General features: G+C 39.1%; 2 protein-coding genes across 4 annotated transcripts; one reads left to right on the forward strand and one right to left on the reverse strand.

Annotated features, from left to right (window-relative positions):
• Positions 1-2,696: 2,696 nt before the first annotated feature.
• Positions 2,697-13,328, reverse strand: LOC128230449 (putative mediator of RNA polymerase II transcription subunit 12). Of its 2 annotated transcripts, XM_052942718.1 has the most exons (11): positions 13,200-13,328; positions 12,535-12,870; positions 9,853-9,962; positions 8,611-8,745; positions 8,112-8,324; positions 7,827-7,933; positions 7,231-7,338; positions 6,860-7,000; positions 6,457-6,592; positions 6,063-6,199; positions 2,697-4,745 (listed from the first exon to the last, which is right to left on the reverse strand). In XM_052942718.1, exons 2-11 carry the CDS (start codon positions 12,753-12,755, stop codon positions 2,874-2,876), a joined length of 3,180 nt encoding a protein of 1,059 aa, XP_052798678.1. In that variant the 5' UTR covers positions 12,756-12,870; positions 13,200-13,328; the 3' UTR covers positions 2,697-2,873. The 2 variants fall into 2 exon arrangements, with proteins under 2 accessions (XP_052798678.1, XP_052798677.1); XM_052942717.1 differs by lacking the exon at positions 13,200-13,328 and having other exon boundaries at positions 12,535-13,192.
• A 4,582-nt stretch (positions 13,329-17,910) lies between these two features.
• Positions 17,911-18,610, forward strand: LOC128230518 (uncharacterized). Of its 2 annotated transcripts, none has more exons than XM_052942846.1 (2): positions 17,911-17,957; positions 18,110-18,610. In XM_052942846.1, exon 2 carries the CDS (start codon positions 18,116-18,118, stop codon positions 18,536-18,538), a length of 423 nt encoding a protein of 140 aa, XP_052798806.1. In that variant the 5' UTR covers positions 17,911-17,957; positions 18,110-18,115; the 3' UTR covers positions 18,539-18,610. The 2 variants fall into 2 exon arrangements, with proteins under 2 accessions (XP_052798806.1, XP_052798807.1); XM_052942847.1 differs by having other exon boundaries at positions 17,912-17,957; positions 18,095-18,610.
• Positions 18,611-21,895: the final 3,285 nt, after the last annotated feature.

Here is a 21,895-nt window from a genome sequence, read left to right on the forward strand (position 1 = left end):
TGAACGATGTTTATCATGTGATCTATCATATATATTGAAAAGACACTTGTGGTGTTCAAGTCACCCACTGATGATCGAAAGGGGTCGACAATTAAATATTTATCGAGAATTTAGATTTTGCCTAAATTGAACATATATGAAGGTCATTGAAGACGAATGCCACATGTTCATAATTTGTCCCGTTGTATGCAAATTGGTGAAATAAATATTTAAAACCTAACTGGATTTTGTCTATTCCCACGCAAGCAATTTTCTACAACATTATGTCAAAAGTGTCAACGCTTTTAAAACAAGAGAAACATTTCTTAAACGCAATGATTACTCGTTATACTGTCATTCACTTGTGCTTTATAATAATATATGCATCTTATTCTTACATCGGATGCTTATGAATGCAATATTGATGTACATGCATGTTGATTTTTTGCATTTTTAAACATTTGTTTAAAGGAATTTGCAAGAATATAATTGATATCTCATTGCTTTAAAATATGTCTTGTTCATCACTGTATTATAATCCATGCTGTTAAAAGTATATGTATGAATAACTGTATTATTAGCCGGAGGCCTTAGATTACAATAAACTATATGTTACGTTATGGTGTTATGTTATATAATTTGTATATTAAGGCTAAATCTGGCCGTAGAAAGTAGATTGAAACTGTAGATAATATATTTGTGTTACATGAAATAATATTTTATCAATAAGAAGAAGTTATTTGCTGCTTTCGTTGACTTCCCATAAGCATTTGATTAATTTGTTAGAGAAAAAATGTGGTTTAAACTAATCAAGCTTGGCGTTTGAGAAAATATATAAGACATAGTGAAGTCAATGTATGAAAATGTAAGATCAAAGGTTAGGTATAAAAATCAGTTAAGTGATAATTTCTCATGTATTCTTGGAGTTAGACAGGGAGATTTTTTGTCTCCATTCTTATTTTGTATGCATTTAAATGATATAGAAGAAAAAATATGATAAATAGGTTTGAAGATGTCGAATTAGATATGTTAAAAATGTCCCCCTTATTGCCTTCCGACGTAGCATTTATGACGCAATTTATCACGTGGTATACACACACTGTGTTATTGATCCTGTGAATACAAACTAAGACGGGGAAACTAATTTTTGACTGTTCCTTACAACAGCTGCTCGCATGTTGTATGCATTATCATGTAGTGAGCCCGTAACAAGATTGTCAAGGAATGACCCTTTGGTCAAAAGTAGGGTCAAGTTTTCTACTTCTATTCTGAAGCCGGAAATCCCAGACCTTTGCTATTTGGTGCTTACACTCATTAAGTGGCCATTGACCGAGATTGTACAAATGGCTTCAAAATCATCATAGGGTTTAATCTTCTTTCTTAACAACAAATGACCTTCTAAGTTACCAACGTGTTCCAAAGTAGCATCTATCTCTAAGAAACCGATGTCTTCCTGAGCAACCAATGACTTCCTTCGCAACCACTTACTTTCTCAGCGGCTACTAACATCTATGGCCTCTATGGCAACGATTGACTTCCTCAGCAACCGCAAACTTCTTTAGCAACCAATAAGTTCCTTAGCAACCAATAACTTGTTTAGCAAACACTACTTCTTTAGCGGCAACTTTCTCCTGACAAACCAATGATTACATGAGCAGCACTCCTAACTGCCTTAGCAATTAAGGACTTCCTTTGCAACCATGATTTCCATACCAACTACCTTCATTCTGCATAGCACCAAATGAAGTTTAGAAACTTCATTGTCAATGTCAACCATCCGAGGATTTCAGTTTAAGCACAAAATATATTTGCCCTATTTTTTCAACAAGCATCGACCATCAGTTTATATTATATGCATGTGAACGAAATCCGTAAAACAAATGCATTGGTAATAAAATGTATAATTTATAATGCTAATTTTTTTGGACATGTACTTTGGGATTGTCAGACGTGTATACTTGGTTTAAGTCTGTATTTACGGCTTTAGGTAATTCAAAAGACCCCCCCCCCCCCATTTATATGAGAATTTTACCATTTTTTCATGCAATTCGCACGAATTTTCGGCCTTCTGCCATTGGCATTTACCATTTTCCTGTTCAAACTGGCCCATTCAACAGCGCTCCCTAGTGGGGTACGCCTTTTCTGTTTTTTTCAATGCTTTACGCACAGTTGTCAACTTGCCCCAATGCGTAGCTCATTATTTTGGTGGAAATAAAAGTCAACAACCTCATCTGCTCTTTTTCTGAGCGAGAGTTAGCATATGCTCTCCATAATAAGTTACAATACGTGTTAATGTCAAGGTCGATCACCAGCCGGATCCCCGCATTATATGGAGTTATCGCCCATACCCTGTCCGCACTGGACTAAATTTGCCTTGTCCGGTTAATAATGTGTACATGCAAAAACCTATGACCACATAGCATTGTTTGTAGACATTAAATCTCAAACTAGTTCGGCAGATTGTTGTAGCTGGAGTTATGGTCATTTGGTTGCCTAGGAAACTTGGCCGCTCTCTTGTTTGAATTAAGCAAACCTCTTTAGGGCGAATTTAAGAACCAGCCAATTCGCCATCGGCTCTAGAATCGAACGATTCTTTTTGCTCTCTGTCCATTTTAATCGAACTTGTGAACCTGTGTATGGGTAAATATGACTTTTATCGAAGAAACTTTCTTTGAACACTAGTGTTTCATCATTTTATTGGAAATCATGTAGTCATGTTCATAGACCAACGTGAACATTCCACCTGGTCAAATAGTGTAAAATACGCATCACAACCGTGTCTGAAACACCAGCCTCAAATGTTCAATAAATATCCCTGTCATTATTATGCAAGTCGTGCATCACAGCAGTAGACATAGTCAACTGTACTATTTGCTTCGCGAATTATATCACCGTTAAGCCTCGCCCCACCACGGACCAGGCCCGCTAGCCCAAGGGTCCGTTGTTGAAGGGTTGTTACCGAAAATATATCCCCAGGGGTCAAGGAACGCAGCGAAAGGGTCATTATTCATGCCCATACTTTGTGTGGAGGCTGTATCGGAAGATCCCTGTTGCGACTGTCTTTCCTGTTGGTTCATTCTTGCGTGTTGCTCCGCTAGGGTCAGACCGAGGAAAAAACTGGCAGGGTTCTCTTCGTTTGCTAGCAAGTCTGTGATTGCCCTTCTTTGCTCACTTTGAGTACTGTTCTCTGTACCTAGAATTCGCCCTGTAAGCCTATCCACAACTCTAGCACTGATTTTGTCCAGATAAGCGTCGTTCACCTGACTTCCAGGCACCTGTTGCTGACTTTGTTTTTGCGAATGTTGTTTATTGACTTTGGCATTTTGCTGCTGTTTTTGCCCTCTCTGGTTATTTTTATTATTCTGTGGCGGAGAAATTTGCCGAGTTTGCGTTTGAATCGTAATTGTCCGTGTTTTGTTCCTATGCTGCTGTTGCTGTGTCTGTTTCTGTTGTTGCTGCTGATATTGTATGCTGGTGCTTGCCTGGTTGATTGGTAGATCGGTCGGTTTGTTTTGCCTTACTTGTAGATTCTGGAGCTGTTCCTGCTGGTTATGCCGATTCTGGAGCTGTTCCTGCTGGTTATGCCGATTCTGGAGCTGTTCCTGCTGGTTATGCCGATTCTGGAGCTGTTGCTGCTGGAGTAGCTGATTCTGAGGTTGTTGCTGCTGGTGTTGCTGATTCTGGGGTTGTTGCTGCTGGTTTTGCTGAGGCTGGCTGTTCGGCCATTGCTGGGTTTGGGGGTACTGCTGTGCAGGCGAGTTAAATACGTGAGGATTCGCTACCATGCGAGGAATCGGCCCACTGTTGAAATCTGCATTCATTATTGGAGGATTCGGTTGTAGGGCATATTGGATTTTCCGTGATCCTGTGTTAGGAAATTGCTGTTTGCTTTGTCTAAGCTGGTGAACCGGTTGTTGGGGATGGTGTATGGCTAGTATATTTTGGTTAACCGGTTGTTCGGGCTGGTGAATGAATGGTATATGTTGGTTTACAGATTGTTGGTGCTGGCTTATGACTGGTACATGTTGATCACCCGGTTGTTGGGGCTGATATATGACTGGTATATGTTGATTAACCGGTTGCTGGGGCTGATGAATGACTGGTATATGTTGATTAATCGGTTGCTGGGGCTGATGAATGATTGGTGTATGTTGATTAACCGGCTGTTGGGGCTGGTTTATGGCAAGTATTGGCTGATTCACCAATTGTGGAGGCTGGTTTATGACTGATATTGGCTGGTTTACTGGTTGATTAATAAGAGTACTTTGCTGCTGTAAAGCGACTGAATGTGATGAAGGTAATGGTGAGTTATTTTGAGGTTGCTGAGGTATGAGGGGATTCATGTTGCTAGCGAGTTGTTGTGGACCAAAAAATGGTCCGTTGTGTCTGGCGACGTGGTGTTCATGTACAGTGGGAGGCGTGTTGGTGTGGTAAGGGATTGTATGTGTATGAGGTAAAATCGGTGCCGGAGTATGTGTGTGATTGGGTATGATGTCATGGGAATGAGCTTCGTGCATCTTGATTTTTCGTTCCAGCATTTGAACCCTCGCCAGGAGTACCGACACAGCGTCGTTAGGCGGTGGCGGAACCTTGTTAGGGAATTGCATGAGCGGAGGTTGCGTGCTGGCTGGAGTAGTAGTGGTGGAGGTGGTTGTAGTTGCTGCAGTGGTGGTCATTATGGTTGTGATTAAAGGTGAAGTCGACGGGGGCTTTGGTATGGACTTCTTCGTAACGAAGCGGAATCTATCGTCTATTGGCCGAATATTCTGAAGTTGGTTTGAAGTACTATATAAAAAGTTCGTTGCATAGAAATAAGAAATATCTTACAGTGTTAACTTTTAACAAGAAATCTCTTTTAAAAAAGCGGTATATAGACATAGCAAAAGAGACACTTCAAGCAGCAAAAGTTTACTTATCGATAGAACAGATGTGTAAACATTTTTTAATAATAAGTTTTGCATTACGATTGATTGTATTTAATTGTGATAACAAAATAACAATACTAAATCGATTTTAAACATTGATATTTCTGTATATGTTATTTTGCAGAAAAAGAAGTGCAGATGTGTTACTAAATACAACTTATAACGCTGGAATTGTGTTATATAAAAAGAAGGAAATGACAATTTGTTTATTAATTATTGCGTAAGAAAGCAGTATTATTTTGTGATTTATCGTAATTATCAATGAAAAACTATTATAAGCTAAATATTCATTACTATATTATTTACTTAAATTCTGGTAATATTTGTTGTAAGTATGGGTTTTTATCTTGCATGACATTCTTACAATATCTTGTCGCGCGCACGTTGAATAAAAAGGAAGATCGGTAATTTGAGTTTATTATTTAAACAACGTTCGTTCAATCGAATATATTTTGTCTAAAATCACTAGTCATACTAGCATTTTCGAGAAAAAAATGATTATTTCTTAGAAATAGGGCTTCATAAAGCGAGCATTGGATCTATAAGTTCATTTATATGACATTTGTTTTTGTTTCATTTTAAATAGATGGCAAACTTGGAATTATCCAAAAAATCTGTTTAACATCTGAAGGTAAAACATCCATTATATCAAAAATGATAACGTCGACTACAAGAGTTGATTTGGTAATAAAGAATTGGAAGTTTTGATTGTCAGAGTTGTAAAATGAAAATGTATTAAATATTACTTGGTGAGTACGGAAAAATGACAATTCTTGGATTTCATTTAATGGAAATAATTGAAATTTGTTTTTCCAATAGACACCTTATTAATTATCCCTCAGTCTTTGAGCTATCAAATATTTTGTAGCAAATAATAGACTCTGGGTAAAATGTTAATAATGGTTTTAGGACCAACGCATTTGGTGCCTCTCCGTTGAAAATATAAACCAACCGTAACTGTTTTTATTTTGCTCTATATTAAAAAGAAACTTTTTTATAAACAGCACTTCATTGGTCAAAAGTGATGGAATAGTCTTACATGTGTTAATGTACAAAGGATTACACGGATAATTGTTCTGCAATAGATGATGTAGATTTGGATTTTCTCGTGCGTTTTGAGTTTCTTTATGTGAATTAATTTTTTCTTTGGAATCTTACCAAGACGGCGTACTCGGTGTTTCCGGCGAACTTAAGTCGCTGAACGGGCGCGAAGTTGCCGCCAGGCGCCATTGTTAGCACAAACGTCTTCCCGTCCCGAGCATGCTGCGAGTTGATAGACACGTACCCTGTGGCGCCTGTACATGAGACAACAAGACTGTATATGTGGTATTATGAAAACCTCGAACGTTGAAGGCAAAACAAACTAGTTCGTTATATAATTGTTAGATAACATTACACATAACATTTTTTTCTGCACACAAAATTCTTTCAACGATACCCAATTGATAGCGGGCCACTAGGCATAAACATTTCACATTAATGTATGTATTAGGTGCATTCCTAACGACAAAAAGGTTTTCTATATGTACGAGCCGAGGTGCCATATACATACCGTCCGCCATGAAGGCCTGAGCCCTCTGAGCGAGGAGGAGGCCGTCCCTGGTGGGACTTCCGGCTGCCTGCAGCTTGTCCACAAGTACCGCCCACACTAACACCGAGTCATACAGGTACAGCGAACTCGCGTCAACCTGAACGTACACCAGCAGGCTAAAGCTTAGACGTAAACTTGTTAAACATGGCAGACACAAGTTAAACGAGGCTTTCCTATTTTACAAACATTTTTAACAACATTTTTTTTTTATTTTCAAACAAACTTCCAGAACAAATAACGTTTGCATACACATGCATCTTGTAAACATATGCATTTGTTCACTCTTTTATTCTTCACTTTCTTGTTCTAAGACAATGGTTCGACTGTAACTTTGTAATGCCAATAACAATATTTCGAGGTGAACCTTGCCGCCGACAGGGAGCTGCCACTCGGGTTTCTTGACGGTGGCGACAGTGGTCGCCATCCGTGCGAACTCCTCGTGCCGGTTCCGGGGCACGCGCGAGGCCGGCGTCGTGTCGTCTTCGTTCATTGGGTCCAAGACGATCTGCAATGATCAACAATTGAGATGAATATTTGACAAAATGTCGACTTTCTACCCGTATCTAAAATAATTTTTGACTAAAGTGCATGAGGTCATAAAATAGTTATAAAATGTAGTTGAATTCGTCCCTCGATCACTTGTGTAATGTAGCTTTGCTCACGTGTAAAATATAACATTACTTTCCTTTTCAAAATGTTGTATTTAAATGTATTTATACAAAAAGTGTTGCTCACGTGTATGAGGTAGTTATACGCCTCCCGGGCTATCTGGTCGTCTGCGTGTCCGTGCTGCCACTGACCCATGCCCAGCACACTGTTGATGATATGAGACTCCGGGTAAACCTACAAGATTTAAACAATCGCCATACTATAACCACTGACCCTTGCCCAGCACACTGTTGATGATATGAGACTCCGGGTAAACCTACAAGATTTAAACAATCGCCATACTATAACCACTGACCCTTGCCCAGCACACTGTTGATGATATGAGACTCCGGGTAAACCTACAAGATTTAAACAATCGCCATACTATAACCACTGACCCTTGCCCAGCACACTGTTGATGATATGAGACTCTGGGTAAACCTACAAGATTTAAACATCGCCATACTATAAACGAAGCCGTATTACTGCCATACTGGTATTTTGTCATTCACTTGCTATTGAAACATAAGCCGGTAATAATAAAATAAAATGTAAACGTTCTTCATAACAGACAATAACTGTTTAATTGGTTGGGACTGATGGCACATATTTTAACAGTAAGAATAATAATCACAAAGCAACACCATTCATGACAGTATTTGTAGAAGCCAAGCTGTTGTCACCTGGTGGTCAAGCTGGACAAAGGCGTAGTGGCCGTTGGCTAGTCCCGCCGCGTGGGCCGCCACCATGTACTGCCGCACGTCCGCAGGAGAGCATGCGAACACGATCACTGGTTGAAAGCAGAGTATTATTATGGAGGTGAGTTTAATCAGGATGAGGACGATTGAAATGTCTTATATAAATAATTACTTCTTTTGCATGGATTCGTTAAAAATATTTTGTTTAAAAGATAATAATGTTTGTAAGTGAGAATAATAACTGTTAAAAAAGCTAAAGGTTAAACTTACCCTTCGTATCGAGTTTGATTTGGCCGAAGAGAGAAACTAGGGAGTTGTGAGAGACGGTCGCGTTCATGCGATGTTTCGCGAACATGCGGATGCTGGTCTTGTCCATTGCGGCCCGCACCGCCGCCACGTACTCGGTCCACGGCTCCATAGACCCGTGAAGCAGCACGAACGACTGCCATCCCAGCTTCCGGAACACATGACTCAGACTCTCACCTAAAGAGACGATATATTGAAAAATTAGTGAATCCAAAAATACAACAGTACGCTCAGTTTTAGTCAGAATAGATTAATTTGTATTCGAGATTAAGGAAATGTCCTTGACAGACCAACTCATAAAGTAAGACGGTTGTTATTGCGCTGATATCGCTACCTAAAGGCCATGTTATTTAAAAATCACTAATGGCTTCCTATTAATTACTTTCAGATAATGAGAGAAAGAACCATTATAAAATTGCCCAATGAATCACTCGATCTCTTTGAAGAGCTTAAACGTACGCACCCATAATGGTGAGTGAAGGCTTCATACGGACGAGGGTGGGGTATGTGGTGATGTCATCAAATTGCGGATCGGTCACGTGCCAGGATAAGACAGGCAGGTTCCAGTAGGCTGCCAACTGCGACACTGTCCGAAGGCCTGTCAAAGGAGACCCGGAGTTATATGGTGTATACTCGATGTGTTCGGTTTGTTTTCGATTTCGAAAAAAGAAATTATCATATTAATATAAATAAGGATAATAATAATTTACAAAATTATTGATTAATACATTTATTTCGTGCCTCAGATAGTCTGCAATTGTACGCTATGTGTTAATCAACAACAAACACATATTGATTTGGTTTGACTGGACTTGGTCATTAGAATGACGTACGTCGTTGGTCGGGCTAGTGGGCTTATGAGCGGCATACTTACTTTTGGTTAGGTTTGACATATAGTGACCAATCTTGTAGGAAGAGTTTACGGGGACCTATCATGGGATTATGTTTGGGGCAACTAGGGTCAAGGTCAATGTAACTGTCACTAAAAATCGTTTGGTACTGAGTAACTTTAGTTAGGGTTGACATATTGCGACCGAACTTAATTGGTATATAGGAAATAATCATAAATACCTTTCGTGGGATATTGTTAAGGTCCTAAGGACCAAGTTCACTCTTGCTAAACATAGAAAAAACGGTTTATACTGAATTACTTGAGATAGGGTTGATATATTGCGCCCAAACTTGGTATACAGGAAACGTGAATGGAGACCTTTATGCGCATTTTCGGTTGAATTACTTCATATCTAGACCATTCACAGAATTACTAACGCACACTTTGATTATAAATTACGACACCAATAACATAAATGTCAGGAAATCGATTTTTATTTTCAATCATCAGTCTTAGTAATAACGATAAGAAAGGTACACACATGCACGCACGCACGCACGCACACACACGCACGCACAAACGCACGAAAGCACGCACACACGTTCTTGTGCGTGGTGGATTCATGCTTGGTCAATATTGTGAGTAACATTCTCAAAATTCTTTAAACCGGAAGCAAGACGAATAAAAGGGTGTCACATGCCAATGCAAGCAACAACACTACGAGAAAACTTTAATAATGAAAACAACAATATATGAGTCTGGTAGAGGACTAATAATGTGGTACTGGACTGTCAATATACTTTTTTTGGTATTTCGGTAATGAAATTAATGTGACCAGTTCTCTTGAATCAAAAGAGGGCGTGGTTATCTCACCCTCGGTGCAGGGGGGTCCAATTATGACGTCCGGGTTGTAGGTCTGCTGGGCTTGTAGGGCTGTGGACATGGTCTGCTGGGCACTGCAGTCCGTGCTGTAGTACTTCACACTGAAAATATAGCAGAATGTAATACTCCACACTGAATAATAGCATAGTAAATGATGTATAGCATCATGTAATATTTCACACTGGAAGCATAGCATTTAGTACCACAAAGTGAAAAAAGTGGCAGTATGTAGCACTTCACACTAAACACATACTACCAGACTTAATTCATACGTTAAATATCAGAGAGTAGTACTTCACACCGAAAATATAGCAGCAAGTAGTACGTCGCACTAAAACATAGCAAGATGTAGAATTTCAAAGTGAAAACCTAGGTACTTCAATATGAAAACATATGACGATGTGGTACACTGAAAACATATAGTAGCATGTATAACTTCACTGAACTCATAGGAGTAGCGTGTTGTATTCCACATGCTTAACAAAGCAGCATAGTAGTACTTCGCACTGAAAACATAGCTGCATGTAGTACAACACTTGCAAAACATGATCAAAAACCTTCGACCGGTATATTATAATGAAGGACAACCGACATCGAAGGTTAACTCTACATAGGGGCGCGAGAATATGATGTATACAAACCAACGATTTGAGTCAACAGAACAGGGCGAATCATGGAACACCCAAAGCTTAAATGATGATGACGCTCACAAAGCCAAAGGTACGATTACAGTTAGAATATGCAAGTTCTGGATGAGTCTTGCGAAGATGAACGTGAAACTTTTAAAATATTAGTAATGTATTAAGAAACATATTACCATGCAAGATGGTGTGTCCTTTTGGTATATTGTATTTAAATTCGTATGAGTAAGCGGCCTCATTTGGTATATTGGTTAGCGACCCCTTTTCGCCTGGAAATTGAGGTATTTCTTGAATAACCGGTGAAATACTGAATAGTTTTGAATGAAATTTTACAGTGAACAAGTTAAACTCCTGATCTAAAAACCATTGTGATAAGAATGATAATTTATGCTTATTTTAAGAACGAATTCACATGTCAAACATACTCGTTAAAATCCACTTAACTGACAGTGTACCAATGATTCGCCCATTTGAGAAGCTTTCTTTAGATTTATTTTTAAAACAATCTAAATATCTCCCCAATTTACAACAAAATATTTCTTTTATTTTCTATAAATCTTAACGTATAACACTGAATTAACGATTGTTTTGGGGTGAATTATTTGCCATTTTGTTGACCGATAAAAATCTTTAATCCCCTGCTGGAAGAAATGTGACGCAATTCCAATACTGATGATAACTTGCAATTTCAATACTGATGATAACTTGCAATTTCTATACTGATAATAACTTGCAATTTCCAATACTGATGATAACTTGCTGAAAAAATATATAATGGATTTGTTATTTTTACGTGAAGTATATGGAATTTTAATTGTTAAACACGGAAATTACAGAGTGGGCGATTAATTGGTACAAACGAAAAAAGCGGTCCATAACCATACAGTATCTACCGATATATCTACGATATTCTTTCTGCCCCTAGATTAATTAATCATGATTTATTAGCGGTGTCTTTCAGCTAATCGTGTGACCAGATTTCTTGCATAGTATATGTTGTAAATGACATTTATACCTATATACATATATATAAAAAATCAAAGCGTCGGTTGTCAGTTAAAACGAAGTATGGCTATGAGATGACAGCCACATAATGTTTTTCAATTGTTTTGCGATTGTTTTACAGTTTCTTCCAATATTCCCATAGTAGGGCAAAAAGAGCAACACAAAACAAAACAGCATTACAGGCGTATTTTCTTACTAACTTGTCTTAGTCAAATGTAAACAGCATGATGTTAATTGATTTAAGGAATGCTAACTATACATATATGATTTGACAAAATAATAAGTTAATATTTCACGTATCCTGGAAAGGTAGTCTAACCCAGACAATAGATCTATACATGCACGCGAGAGTTCAGTGTAACACAATTAACAGTCATTGTCAGAAACGCTACATCACAGTATCAAGGAAGAAAGTCATAGCCATTGACATTACCGATAGTTTTATACACATCAATGTCAAAATTAGTATCTCTTCATGAGGCATTTGAGGATATGATGTTTCGTTTCTAGTAATTGATCGAGATACAAGATATGGTGTTGTTGAAATACTGTTTAAAGGCTCATTAGCTATGGACTTTAAGCCATCAAACATTCTTATGTCTGCTGCATCTAGTTTGGAAAGAAGATAAGGAAAGACGATTCTTCCTTAAATATACTGATTATATACCGAGACATGACATTCATCGAATTAAACCGAAATCGACAAAAAATCGACCAGATTATATATATACAAAGGCTGCTTAGTTGGCACAAACATGTAGTATGTCCAGCCTTGAGCAAAAAAATACATGGTTATTGTCCGTTTAGCTGTAGGGACAAGTTACTGCAACACATGATATCCTGCACATGTTGTAACCGACATATTGAAACCATAGCCACAGTCTGGTGTTCCTTAATACTAGCCTTAAAATGTTAATAATTTTAAACCTGTCTTTAGTTTTCATTATCCCAATCGGTATACAAACAGTTAAAATTGAGTAAAAATGTAATTTGAAATGCATATCTTTCAATCCAGTCCAATACATACCTAATGGTGTGCCCACTCATGATGTTCGTGTTCGCGGCGACGGAGTTGAGTCCCAATTTGAGGGCGTTGACGCTGCTGTAGCTGGTCACATGTCGCCCCGTCCCATTACCGGGGGCCATCCACGCAACGCGGAACTCGCGCGCCCCGCACGTGCCAAGCACGGCAACGAGAACCATAGTGAAGATCACGATTTCCTTGGTGATAAATGACTTTGCTGCCATATCGTTAGCATAAAATTAAACGAAATGTAGTTTTCCTTTTACGAAAAGTTGATGTTTCCAGGCAGTAAAACCGTCCAGGCGTTATGTTTTCACTGTACTTTGGTCCTAATGTTTCCTGGAAGATGAGAGTACTAAGCACTATCGACAAGTTCGTAAATTAACTTGACATTCGCCGATCTACTTCAATACTACAGTGGTCCGTGCATTTTCCTCAATTAATCTCATGTCTTTACGCTTGCGTGGCTAAATTAGCATTTAACAATTTCCGTCGATGAATCTAATTTAAATATAATTTATATAACTCAAATATAACTATTGAACACTTCATGTCAAGAAATCCTCAAAGAAAGAATGCAGCAACAGTAAAACGTGTCTTGTTTTTTTTTTGCATAGTTCGTGTGATAGTAAAATGTCAGGTTTCCATACATTTAGATTAAAACTTACATTTCCAGCCAATCAAAACGTCTGTCGGCCTGCAATAAGTACAAAGCTTAATTGCTTTACAACATAACATACAAGACGTCGTGAATTGGTTCCCCGCCTGCCGAAAACACGATCGTAACAACATCAAAAATATATTGTGTACACTCTTTATGACTAAGAACGGCTCGCTAGCTGTGCGCGACCCGCCCTTCTTAGTCGTTAAGTATTTACACAATATGATCTAATTATTAGTTTGGTGAATATAACATTGATTAATAATAGCTGGAAAAACCGCAAACGCATGATTCCTTTTAGGTGACAGTACTATTGTAAGTGAACACATCAATACAGGACAAATGTATGTATTTTATTAGTAATTAATAAGGTTGTCACAATAAAAACTACGCAATTATGTTAGATCACAGTATTTTGACATCGGTGTTCGTCTGTTTACTAATATGACGTACATCCAGTTGCGGTCTTCATGTTGACAACTGAGCGGGAGAGATCCTGAAGACCGATATTCATGACTGCCCGTCACAATGATGTGGAGTGGGCGAGGTCCTGGTGGCCGATATTCATGACTGCACGTCACAATGATGTGGAGTGGGCGAGGTCCTGGTGGCCGATATTCATGACTGCCCGTCACAATGATGTGGAGTGGGCGAGGTCCTGGTGGCCGATATTCATGACTGCCCGTCACAATGATGTGGAGTGGGCGAGATTCTGGTGGCCGATATTCATGACCGCCCGTCACAATGATATGGAGTGGGCGGGGTCCTGGTGGCCGATATTCATGACTGCCCGTCACAATGATGTGGAGTGGGCGAGATTCTGGTGGCCGATATCCATGACCGCCGGTCACAGTGATATGGTGTGGGCGGGGTCCTAGTGGCCGATATTCATGACCGCCCGTCACAATGATATGGAGTGGGCGGGGTCCTGGTGGCCGATATCCATGACCGCCCGTCACAGTGATATGGTGTGGGCGGGGTCCTGGTGGCCGATATTCATGACCGCCCGTCACAATGATATGGAGTGGGCGGGGTCCTGGTGGCCGATATTCATGACCGCCAGTCACAATGATGTGGAGTGGGCGAGATCCTGTTAGCCGATATTCATGACTGCCCGTCAAAATGATGTGGAATGGGCGAGATCCTGGTGGCCGATATTCATGACTGCCCGTTACAATGATGAGGAGTGGGCGAGGTCCCGTTAGCCGATATTCATGTCTGCCCGTCACAATGATGTGGAGTGGGCGAGATCCTGGTGGCCGATATTCATGACTGCCCATCACAATGACGAGGAGTGGGCGAGGTCCCGTTAGCCGATATCCATTACTGCCCGTCACAATGATGTGGAGTGGGCGAGATCCTGGTGACCGATATTCATGACTGCCGATTCATGACTGCCCATCACAATGATGTGGAGTGGGCGAGATCCTGGTGACCGATATTCATGACTGCCCGTCACAATGACGGAGATCGAATCCAAGGCAACTAGGTTGAGAGGCAGAAACCTTTAACACAATATAACTAAAGAGACCGACACATAGAATACATAGAATTCCAGCCAGCAAGAAAATAATTATCATAGTCATCGTGCTTCGCAAAAAAAACATAATTTTTTTTATAAGCGATAAAGGGCATATTTTCATTGAATAAAGCAATGTGACTTTGCCTAAGACCGCCAGACAAAGAATGGAAAGCAGCCGCCAACAAAGAGCAATGTTAAATTTCAGCTGAATAAGGACAAAAACGTTTCTGCCATGTCCGTGCCCGGCTGATTTGAAGAGAACATTGCATATGGTAAACTGAAGTTGGCAAATGGATGATCTTTGCTGTAATCATTGGTTATTAATCAAAGTAGAAATACTAATGAGTAGAGTTTGAAAACCAGGCGTTATATAACTAACAACATGATTGCCATGTGACTGAAAACACCGCGAAAAAACAGCAATCATTCTCACTAATTCTCATTTACATTTTTATCGTCTATTGAATCAGACTTCTTTTGTAAGTATCTCTACATTCAAAATGATCTGTTTTTTATTATAAAATATAGTCAATTGTGTTACCATATGGGTATAAAAAATGAAGACGCTTTATTGTTGAATCAAATGTATTACTAAAATGGCTTCATTGAAATATAGTTAATATATAAAATATATACAGATAACGGCCATTCGGCAATAGCGAATATTATCGGATGAACGCAACTTCTTCGGATATTTTGAATCGCTAATCATCGTGTATTATTTTAATATAAATTGAAACTTGTTTATCTTGTCATTGTATTTATTGTGTCAGAAGGCCTAAATTTAAGTGTTATTTTAGTATTTATTAAACGTAGTGTTGTTATTAGCGTCTCAAATTTACGTTCAAACTTAATTTAAAGTATCAACTATGAAGTGAATATTTTTCTCCGCGTGATATGTCTAATGATAAAGTGTTTCCGGTTACGGCCGGGTCATTCCATTACAAAATGGGCGAGAAAGCATAACGGTAAGGATCTTTTAATGAAATCACGTTTTTTTTGTAACAATTCTGGAAAGAAATCATTAACTATTAGTGAAAAAAATCAGTAAAGAATTGCGTAATCGATCTCAATATCGGGTATATGAACGTAGCTGGGCTGCTTAATGTACGCGTACTCAAGTCAAGTCAAGTCAAACAACGTTTATTCTCTCATACCATAAACTATGGCAAATGAGGTATATACAGTGAACATAAATGACATGGCGGCAGATACATGTTTAAATGAAGAATATGATACCCAACATGGGTATCGGAGAGTCATGAATTTGAACACACACAAACATACACACATTACATATATTTTTTAATTGAAGCAGCAATTTCTAACAAAAAGTCACTTGTGGAGTCAAGTACTATATTTTCTATTCCTATATGCATTCATTTGTGTCGTATCACATACACATAGACGTAACTCGTTGATTAAATCACGATACAAATAAGCTGTACATTTAGTATATGCTAAGGTGTACAATACAATTAAAAGAATAATACAACCATATGAAAATCATGAAAATCAGTATAGTTAAAAATGACTCAAAATTACCACCAACCACACTCACACACTTTTACCAGCCCAACTGCATTCATACCCCGATAATAACACCAATCACGTAATTCATTTCTTAAATAAATCCAAGCTTATTGTATTCATTTGTAAATATGAGCAATACAATAAATAAAATATGGTTCACAGCAAATACATCTATGCCCATACTGTTTTACAAAATATTTCACAACAGATTGACCTACTGAGGACATACTTGCGTATTTTTAACGTACATTAAATTTTAATATTTAAGGATACATTAATTACGTTTAGTCTGAAACACAATATGTACGTGTATCTTAGCCCAAACTCATTTATAAAGATCAAATAACCTTCGTCTTTGTGCGTTCGATGCGAAAATGAAACCTAAAGCAAAACATTTGTCTTTCCGTCACAATAAAATGAATTTGCTAATGCGAGTTTAGCCTTGTATACCCGAACTGAACAACTGTTCATATAAAAATTGGTAAAAAATCGCAACATTTTAAATTCATTCAAAATGTTAACCGGAATTAATTGCGTCTTGTTTACGTTGGTGACTAAGATCATCCTTGTGACTGGTGATGCGGACACATCCTCTACCGATCTAGCCAGTCCTATCAGTAGCACCGAGCCGCCGAAAAACTCCCACAGGTCTACCTTCTATATATCTGTGTCGGAAACCAAGTGGTGCCAACTCTATCCTGAGGACGAGAAAGAATTTCAAGATATTCGAAACACCATGAAATCTGGCGCCGCAGTAATGAAGTTATATCTGAGTACAAGCGGGATGGCTAGAAACAACAAGACCGCACTGTTTCCAATGTCTGCGCAGTCCAACAGTCGCCACATAGAAACGGCGAGTGTGTATAAGTATTTCTGGATGCAGGCGGTCGACCAGCCGTTTACTGGACTGCTCTTGTTACGGCCGGACTTTGACGTTCTCTCGTACAGCCTGCAGTTGGAGCTTCCCGGCCCCGTCACCTTCCACGTGCTGGAGGACGCCCCCGGATGTCTGCACACAGTCTCAAGCGGCTATTTCATCGGAGAAATGTACATTTAAAATTCCAGTTTCATAAACAGTACTACACAACATTTGGTACTTACTCGCGTGTATATATATATATATATATTTTTTTTTATTAGTTTCAACGTTCGTTTTTATTGAGTGTTATGCCATTATTAGCTACAAAACAATGTATTAATATTCTTATATTGTTTTTCATTCCGGGGTTTTATGTACTTTTAACGATATTTACATCGTACCATCTTTCTCATTGGCAACCGCTAACAGTTAACCATTATCCGAGTACAAGCAGTTTGATTATTGTAAATTAACATGGTAAAAGTGTATAATGGAATCAGCTTTCAAAGTGATTCATTAAATGGCACGTAACCCCAGTTTAAGTTGATCATTTGCCATTTTAAGTGATCACAGTTGATTAAAATGATATTTATTGGCAACGACGATGAGCACTTAATGCTTTTTGCGCCGCCTATGGAATTGTATATCAGATCATGACTTCTTAAGGAAACATTCAATTTTGTTAATCACACCACCGGGGTATTGCCAGTGCAATATCACATTAAAATATAAAATCTGGTTAGTTATCCGCGTTGGCGTGATTTAGGTTGATATATATAATTATGTTCGAGAGATGATGAGGATGAAACACCAGCGTCTCAAATACTTGCTGGGGAGTATCAAAGTAAAAGGTAATATTGTTGCTTAAGTTTGATGGATTTTTCTTTCTGAGATTATGTTTCTTTTTGTCTTACCTTAAAATTCAAAAGCATTGTTTCTATATTGACATTTATTGAACATTTCTTTTCTTATTTTTCTCTGTTTTAAGTATTCTTCATTTCAGCCAACAATGAACATCACCGGTTTCGTTTTTCTGGCAGTTGTGGCGGTGGCGGTTCACGCCTTTCCCGCGTGGTTTGAACCAGAGGAGCAAATGCTTCCCATGGACTATGACCCTGCTACCTACTCAGACGATTTTCTCTCCAATGATGAGTATCTGCTCGAAAACACCGAGCCATTCGTGCCAGTAATGAAACGTTCGGATGGCGGCCTCATGTCCGTTTCAAAGAGGATCCACACGTGCGCGTTTATGCGGCGTCTCGGGTTACCCATCGGTCTGTGTCTACGCGGCTCGCGTTCGCGCGTCTCCAGCGTTCCTCGCCAGGTTCCGGAGCCCGCGGCGCCACGGCGTAAGACAAACCCTTACGCGTACTTGAAGGGACAATGGCCAATGCAGCATATGCTAGGGGGAAGTGTCGGCAAGAGGAAGTGATTATGTTTGTGCCGCTTTCATTTTTCGTCATAATCTGGTTAGATAGTGTTCTAAATGTATTCTGGAAAAAAACTGCAATCAAGTTACATTGACAACTTTCAGAACTTCAAATGATAAAAGCGACAATAAGAAAATCAACTGGACGAATATATTACTATGGATATAATCTTGGTTCTATAAAGTATAAGTAATACTTGAATAAGTTGGTTATGGACTTGTTTATTGTAATATCGGAATGCATGAGGTATATGCATAAAGTTCTTAAAATTAAACAGTTGGTATTGCCTTAAATTCCAGACGAGATCCCAACCACTGCCAAACATCCCTGCCACTTCTCCACCTTAACCTTCTTGCTAGTTCAAATCGCGCCTTCCGCCTCATCACGAGGGGAAGACGCGTATCTTGTTAAGACGCCGGCCATCTCCGCCACACGACTAGCCACGGATGTATGCCGTTGCATTCAAGTGTCGTGTTTTAACGTGCAAATCGGGAATACTAATTGTAAATTGGGTCCCAGTGAGATGTATTGTTGCATAAATAATTAAGATTCCTATGAGTAAAGTCCTTTCGATTATTGCTTAATTGAAATAACGACGTGATTGTCTTGCAGCGTTGTTAAATGTAAAGGACTATGACATTGTAAACCGAGATTGTTTTTGATGAGAAATGGCCGAGGTGCTCTGATTGGTTAAGTTGACGTTTAATTGGCGTCATTTCTCAAACGAAAGTCGCATTATCAATACGGTAATTACTAATTTAAATGATATTGTATATTTCCGTCCAATCCTTGTTCTGATAAAATTAAAAACTACTTATAAGAGTTCAATGAAACTAAGACAGAGGGTAATATACAGAAATACAGAGCGCAAGAATCCCGCCTTCAGTCATTGCTGAATGACCACCTCTTTCACGTTAACCCTTTTGCGCGAATACGGAAACAGCTTCTTCCACGGTCATTGCAAGCCTTTCCCAGTTTCAAAATTTCTACTAGCTCGGCATGAACTCGGCACATTTTGCGGAGTCCCCATATCGTCTACGAGTACGATGCCCACAAGAGTCACCGATGTCAGTACGGACTCCGATTTTTCAACATTTCGACTAAGAAGCATCTCGTACGAAGCTCATAACCGGGGGCATATTTTTTTAACCTAGTAGAGGTCGCCTTCGTACGAAGCTACACTTGACAACAATACGTTGAGATTAATGATAAATGGCAAGACTGTTCAACGAAGTGTAATACTAGTAAACGGCATATAGTCGACGTTATCTTCGGTCCGCTTAGGGAGGAATATTGTCAGTGTGGCTTTATCTGCTTCATAACTGTTAGAGAACTCTCCACACGGATCTGACATATTGTAATAAAAAACACAGGAATTCTAGCTGACTCTGGCGGTATCACTTCATTTCTGATAAGTTGTGCTACAAGCACAATTACACACTGCTGGTGCACATGCTCATATCTTATTTTCGGAAATCGCCCAGCTACAAACGATTTTATTAGTATTTGGTTTTTACATTTTTGTGTATGTCAATGATATATTCGAGGATTTTTGAATACATTTTATCTTCCTTAAATATACGTAGATCGAGTCTGAGGAATGCACCGAATATATTTCCATTAAGTATTTTTCAGTCAGTCTATATTTTACACCAATGCTTACTGATTAAACTAGTGTCAGTAGTAAAAGAAAAACATATACTTGGTGTTTGCATTTCCGTGTGGGCAAATGACAATCGAGGATTTTTTTTCAGTTGAACAACAAAGCTCATGTTTTTGTTTATATTATACACTATGTATCACTATTAGTGAAAAAAAATGCTCGATTACAGATTGCAATTATAAAATGATTGTACTCGCGGCATGGTCGGACTGCAATTATATTGCACTCGCGGCATGGTCGGACTGCAATTATATCGCACTCGCGGCATGGTCGGTCTGCAATTATATTGCACTCGCGGCATGGTCGGTCTGCAATTATATTGCACTCGCGGCATGGTTGGTCTGCAATTATATTCCACTCGCGGCATGGTCGGACTGCAATTATATTGCACTCGCGGCATGGTCGGTCTGCAATTATATTGCACTCGCGGCATGGTTGGTCTGCAATTATATTCCACTCGCGGCATGGTCGGACTGAGATAATATTGCACTCGCGGCATGGTCGGTCTGCAATTATATTCCACTCACGGCATGGTCGGTCTGCAATTATATTCCACTCGCGGCATGGTCGACCTGCAATTATATTCCACTCGCGGCATGGTCGGTTCTAAATCCTATTAGGGCCATCGCGATCCCACAAGCTTCCTTTTTAATTCCCCAAGATAAAAACGCAACATTTATTGGTAACATTTTTCTTTTTTTTCTTTCAAATGTAAAGAACTTTATATAGGAAAACTATTATGATTTCATTTGAAAGTTGATAAAGGAGATGCGAGAATGACACTTCTGTCCATATTTTTAATTAGTACATAAATTATGTCTGAAGAAAAAACCCGCAATATTTATTAAAATATTCAAGTTTATAATGTATGTGTTTAATTTTGCATTTATTCAAAAAAGAAAATCGAAATGAAACACATTGATCGATGTCTCTATTCAAAACTAACACATATTAATAGTACACAGTCAACTACTGGATGAATAATGGATGTAATAATTGATATTCTTCGTTACGTCGAAGACCTCCTCACCAAAGCTGCACAGTTAAAACAAGATGAACCATTTTGATGAGCTAGACGCCGTGTGTGACTTCTACACATTTGATCTCGGCGAAAAAGATTTCAAAACTAGTGGCCATGCATTAGTGGCTCTATGTGGCATCTGAAGCTATTCAAGACGGTTCCAGCAAGGGAACTTTGCTCTGAACGGGTAACATATTAGTGAGAATCCTGTTAGCGATTCCTGCGACCAATCCTACAAGTAAAAGATCTTTCTCAGCATTGCAACGCATCGATACGTACCTCCGCACCAAAATGAAACTGGGTCAGTTTAATCTGTGGATGATGTTACACACACATAAGGGCAGAACGTATGCCCTGACATAGACAACTTAGAAAAGGCACAGAGCCAGGAAGCCAGATTCATCACTGGCGACCATTCAACCAAGTCCACCGGCTGCGGCTATCCAAATGTTCCAAGACCTGAAGCTGCCAACTCTGCAAGACCGAAGGTAGGTTGGTCGTTGATGTGGTAAAGAAAAAGTAGAGGAGCACTGTGCCTTGTTGTAAGCTAGACTCGACTATGGCTGCCTATGATTCATCGCCTTCAACAACAACCTCCATACTCCTGTTGGTGAGTAAAGCGCTTATCCATTGGTTTATGTTACGGTCCTTGCGCAAAGAATCCTCACGGCCACA

This window comes from Mya arenaria, chromosome 4 (genome assembly GCF_026914265.1).
Source record: "Mya arenaria isolate MELC-2E11 chromosome 4, ASM2691426v1".
NCBI lineage: Eukaryota > Metazoa > Mollusca > Bivalvia > Myida > Myidae > Mya > Mya arenaria.

Bases quoted from the DNA above. Each gene is read 5' to 3' on its own strand.
- LOC128230449 (XM_052942718.1), bottom strand. From the start codon at position 12,755: ATGGCAGCAAAGTCATTTATCACCAAGGAAATCGTGATCTTCACTATG. The intron at 9,963-12,534 runs GTATGTATTGGA...CTATATTTTCAG, and splicing joins ATGAGTGGGCACACCATTAG to TGTGAAGTACTACAGCACGG. The intron at 6,593-6,859 runs GTTCACCTCGAA...GTGTACGTTCAG, and splicing joins AGCTCCCTGTCGGCGGCAAG to GTTGACGCGAGTTCGCTGTA.
- LOC128230518 (XM_052942846.1), top strand. From the start codon at position 18,116: ATGAACATCACCGGTTTCGTTTTTCTGGCAGTTGTGGCGGTGGCGGTT.